At 38.2% G+C, this 5,418-nt stretch overlaps 1 protein-coding gene across 2 annotated transcripts in view; it reads right to left on the bottom strand.

The window, feature by feature from the left end:
* Positions 1–5,032, bottom strand: part of TNFSF8 (TNF superfamily member 8) — a 41,384-nt gene extending 36,352 nt beyond the window's left edge. For both annotated transcript variants that reach the window (XM_017875914.1, XM_017875913.1), the window contains exon 1: positions 4,546–5,032. In XM_017875914.1, the coding sequence (XP_017731403.1) occupies positions 4,546–4,740 (195 nt within the window). In that variant the 5' untranslated portion in view covers positions 4,741–5,032. The remainder of the gene's footprint in view (positions 1–4,545) is intronic.
* Between the last annotated feature and the right edge of the window lie 386 nt (positions 5,033–5,418).

The following is a 5,418-nucleotide window of genomic DNA, read 5'->3' as shown; positions in this document are numbered from 1 at the left end:
AAAGAATTTTCTTTGCTTATAAAGGGAAAAGAGGCAGCTGCTTTCTTGAAAGCCTACCAATCATGAACCCTTTACGCTAACCTTTCAGAATGTAACCCTTTACATTCTCCCCTGGGGCTAGAGAAGCCCAGTCTCCTGGTTTACAAAACCAAGATGTCTCTAAGGTTAAGGGCCTCAGAGCCTTTTTGAAATGTGAACACCTACCTCTGGTGTTAACCTAGGAGTCTGTCTCCTTATGTATTCTCCTGTCCTTTGAGAGATAAGAGAAGTTTTATTTTTTGTTCTTTTGTTTTGCTGGATGAATTGTGTGAAATTTCATCCTGAATTTTCAACAGACTTTGTAGTCTGTTGCAGGCTGCCTATTTGCATGTACTCTTGTGCTTACTCAACAGTAAATCATTTTTTTCTTTCCATATTGATGTAAAGAGGAGTCTGTTGGTAGGACTTTTACTTCCTCAGGGGTATACTAGTACAATCTCTTTGGAGACAGACTGACATTTATTGAAATGAAAATGCACATTGCTCCTGGCTAACACGGTGAAACCCCATCTCTACTAAAAATACAAAAAAATTAGCTGGGCGTGGTGGTGGGCACCTGTAGTCACAGCTACTAGGGAGGCTGAGGCAGGAGAATGGCGTGAACCCGGGAGGTGGAGCTAGCAGTGAGCAGAGATCATGCCACTGCACTCCAGCCTGGGTGACAGAGTGAGACTCCGTCTCAAAAAAAAAGAAAGAAAGAAAATGCACATTCCATTTCTATCACTAAAAATTTATTCCCCAGATATACTTGCAGACATGCACAGAGGGCAGAAATTCTAGAGAAAACATTGATGTCTCTCACCAGGTACTGATAAATTATGAAGAATTTACACTTCATACTATGCGACTCTTCAAAAGAATGAAGTGAACTTCTATGTACTGAGATGGAAGGATCTCTAAGATATACAGTGTGTTGTCAAGTGAATAAAGCAAGATGCAAAATTATGGGTTTATTATAATGATGTGTGTACTGTGTATTTGTAGATGCACAGATTTTTGGAAGGACACACAAGAATCTGTCAATGGTGGTTATCTAGGTGAAGAGGAATTAATGGGTGGGTGGGGAAAGTGTGAAGATTTTACTTCTTTTCTCTTATTTGCTAGTTACTTTTCTTAAACCATGTGAATATAGTATTTTATAATGTATTATAAAATATATCAATATATCTATATTATAAAATATTAAATAGCAGTATAATTATTTTGAATATATTAATCATATAAATGTTTATTTATAATATATTTATCATATAAAATGTTTATTTTATATAATTTATCATATAAATGTTTATTTTATAAATTATTTATCATATAAAATGTTTATTTTATCATATTTCATATAAAATTTATTTTATATTTTAGTCATATTATATATTATATCATCTAATATTTATACATATTATATATGATAGGATTTATCATATAAAATGTTATTATAATATAATATTATAATATAAAGGTTATTTATAATATAAATAGGTTTATTTATAATATAAAAAAGTGTTTTTTTATATAAAAATAGTGTTTTATTATAATATATAATAATATTTATTTTATAAATATGCTGGCTTAAATGTAAATAAAAGAAAATACAACCACCACTGAGACTTTAAAAATATCACTGGAAAGTAAGTTCCATAATAACTCAAAGACAGGGATTTAGTTGTTTTTTTTTCAAGGCTTTGGAACAATGTCCTGCACACAGTAGATATTTAATAAATACATGAGATAGAAACCTAAGTTCCTCCTTTGTCTCTCCCAAGGAGTTTAAGCTTGGAGTTATCTGATCTTCAAGTCAAACCTCAAGGCAAGCTTTGTCGATTTCCCTACACTCTCTATATCGTCTCTCCTCTGTCTCTTTGCTCATGCTGTTCCATTGGCTAGGAGTGCCTCTCCTCTGCTTTCCCTTCCCTGCCTGTTTGAAATAGTTCACATTTCTCAAGCCAACCTGAAACTCTAGTCCCCAGGAAAGTTTTTCTTAAACCTGTCTGGAAAAATACACTCTCTCCTTAACTTGTGCTCTCATGGTATCCCTTTCATCATCACTTATTATATACGATGACTTACTTGTTTTAAATTTTGTCCATACATGTGACTTGGGATAAGAATTGTGTGACTTCTTATGCCAGTAAAACCATTCTATAGTTCTCCACCCCTGTTCCCATCACATACAGAGAGCTAACTGATCATTAACTCATTACATTTTTAATAATGGGGATGTGAATCTAAGCTCCCTGGCTTGCTTCTATTGATTTATTTCCTAGAGTTTCTTTTAGAGTCTCTTCACTTGTCTAAGTTATTCCTGTTTTCAAGTCAGTCTACATTCCATCTTCCTATAGGAAACCCTTCCTGATAACTCAAGTTAATGGGAATGATGCTTTTTTTTTTTTTTTTTTTCTTGTTAGGTCTTACAACAGTTAATGTCTGAGGAATTTATTGAAAATGATATGTGCAATGCATTTGACACTTAATATATCACAGCTGCTATTAACATGGCAGGCCACAGTTTTAAGGAAGCAACTGGTATTTCCTGGGCTAAGAAATCACAGCACACCAAACTGTACACTCAGATTTTGCAGTGAATCTTTTCATATCCAAACATGAGGGGTAAGTCAAAGAAATGGATGCACGAGAAGATAAAGCTCCCAAGAGAAGAGTGGGTGCAATGTTTCTTAGCGCTTCTGTGGCTGTCTGTGTTGGCAAAGGGGATGCTGCTGGCATCAAACAATCAAGCAGTATTGGCTCTACCACTTTCTCACGGTGACGTAGTTCAAGCCCTGTTCCCTCTCTGCTCCTCATTTTCCACATTTACGAAAATGAGGCAGAAAGATCTGCTCTGGTTCTTTTATAGAAAAAATCAATTCAACTAAAAGTTGGATAGGAATGAGCTCTGAAGCTCTCTCTAGCTTTATATATCACCATCACCAACCATTTTTCCACCATCTCTCTCTGCAGCAGTTTTAGTTGGATCCTTTAACTAAAGAACTTCTTAAAGGACACTTCAATTTCTTTTCTTTGGCCATTGCTATAAAATGACACACCCTTGGTTTACTCCAAATTCAAATTACAGAAATTGCAGAGCTCCTACAGAAGAAAAGATGCCCTAAAGGGTTTTCAAGATTATTATACTTAGTAGATATAGATAAGCCCATTAAATTATGAGTTTTAAGAATTCCACTATCTAAATCAAATATTTGTGACTTCTTCTTTTCACTTCTGTAGAGACATGAGCTTCAAAGCTTCCATTTAATTTCAAAGCTTGATGACCCTTGAGAAATAGATATCAAAGCCTTTTAAAGCCTAGTTCTTTCCAGCAATTGATAAGCTGTAGAGTATTTGGCCTACGAAAACTGAAGAAAAACCAGAACAAATTCTGCAGGATTATAGCACCATGAAAAGTAGGAGCTATGAAGTAAGAAACAGAAATATTCTCACTTTGGCAGGTCATGTGGGTGGGTGCAGTTCTTAAATTACCCAAATTAACAACTTTACTTCATCCAAAAAAATTCACGAGCAATAGATGCTATTACCACAGCATTTTCTATATAATACATACTGGTGGAATCTCTGTAAACACCAATTTCCTAAAATATGAAAAAGCTTCCTCTTTCTCCTCCTCTTCTGTTTTCAGAAACAGATATTACCATTTACTTTAAAGTAAATCTCCCAAGACAGTCTGACCCTGTACAGTGTGCACCCAACAATTGCTTAGTATTGTGAGGAACCTCAGAGAGAACAGGTGCTAAAATCCTTTCAACTTTCTGCTTTTATGTGCTGTTTTTTTGTGACGCCCTAACTTCTTCAAAGTTGTGGCTTAAGAGGAAGCTTTCGATTTGTCTTGCTGGCTGTAACACCAAAATGTCCAAAGCTCTAAGAAGCCATGGTCTTCTCTTTTGCCTCCTTTCCTTCTAGATCTTGGCCTCTGAAACTTAGCTCCCTATATAAAACAAAAGCAAAAACAAAAACTCTTGGCAATAGATGAGACCTCAGAAACCTCCAGGACACTCGGACTTAGGATACAGAACTTCAGAATCCAGTCTGAAGTCCTTGAAGACACCATAGCAACTTGTGCAAATGTGTTATCAGGTTTCTTTATTGCTTCCTTCCTTGATATGGGTCTCTGGGTCATTAAGATTTAAATCTTAACTTTGAAAGGCCAAGAGCTTCACTCCACTGTTTTGCTCAGACAGGTCTGCAAAGTTTTAAGATGATGGTCTAACAATATTTCTCTCAACAAGCCAAATTATTTTAGAGAGTTAAGCTCCTCTTTCGTTTCTCCCTTTCTCACACGCACACACACACACAGTATAACATATATATAATGTAACATAAATATATTGTGCTATACAGTATATGCTATAGTATACATATATATAGAGAGAGAGAGTTTATTTATTTAATTTTTTTTTTTGCTCTTAACCAACAAACGAATATCGTTTGTTTCCAGGGCTCTTTCTCTAGGGAAAACAACAAGAAAAGGAAAGGGAGGAAGAGGAGTCCACTTACCGTCCTCTGAACTACCAACACCATAATGGTGGCCACCGTGAAGACGAGGCACAGAGCCAGCGTGGCTGTGGTGAAATAGAAATAGCTGCGGCTGGTGGTCTCCAGGTGGCTGGCCACGGAGCCCGCCGGCACATGCGTGGCTGTGTCTCCAGGAGGGGCCATTCCGTTGAGTGCTTGCTGCAGCCCTGGGTCCATTCTTTATATAGTCTTCCTCACATCACACCTTATCTCTCTTCATCTGATTCGGTTCTGGGCCCATCTCTGTTCCAAGAAGGATTCTCCCCCTGAATCCTGAATCATGTGACTTGGAAAAAAACCTTCACCTTCTGCCTGGCGGAGAAACTCTTCTCTGGGGGCGTGAGGCGAGAGACGGCAGCAAGGGTGGGGGAGAGGTTCATTTTTCATTGCCAGGGATTAAGTTGTGTGCAGAGAAATTAGCTACAGAGAAGGTGGCTGATGTCAGAGGGCGCGTAGGAAAATGACGGTTCCCCTACTCTCTCTCTCTCTCTCTCTCTCTCTCTCTCTCTCTCTCTCTCTCTCTCTGTGTGTGTGTGTGTGTGTGTGTGCGCGCGCGCGTACACACACACAAAGCAACTTCTGTTTAGTTTAGACTCGGCCACAAAACGCCTTCCTGTTCAAGAATCTGCACCTTCTTTCAGCGAGGTGCACCTTCTTTCAGCGAGGCCTGCGGCTCAGAAGATCTCCCCAGATAATGAGTCCTTGCTGGGTCTCAGGGAGGCCGGATGCCTCGGACTGCAGTGGAATAACTCCAAAGGGTTCGATTTGATCATATTGGCTCCTGCTGAAAAAGGGACAGGCTGCAGGCTCCCTGGGGGAAAAGGGGCGCACAAATGGAGACATTTCTCCAAAGGG

This window comes from Rhinopithecus bieti, unplaced genomic scaffold, assembly GCF_001698545.2.
Source record: "Rhinopithecus bieti isolate Rb0 unplaced genomic scaffold, ASM169854v2 scaffold_9997, whole genome shotgun sequence".
In the NCBI taxonomy this organism is placed as follows: Eukaryota; Metazoa; Chordata; class Mammalia; order Primates; family Cercopithecidae; genus Rhinopithecus; species Rhinopithecus bieti.
Note: the sequence above shows the minus strand (reverse complement) of the source record. Positions and strands in the feature narration are given on the sequence as shown.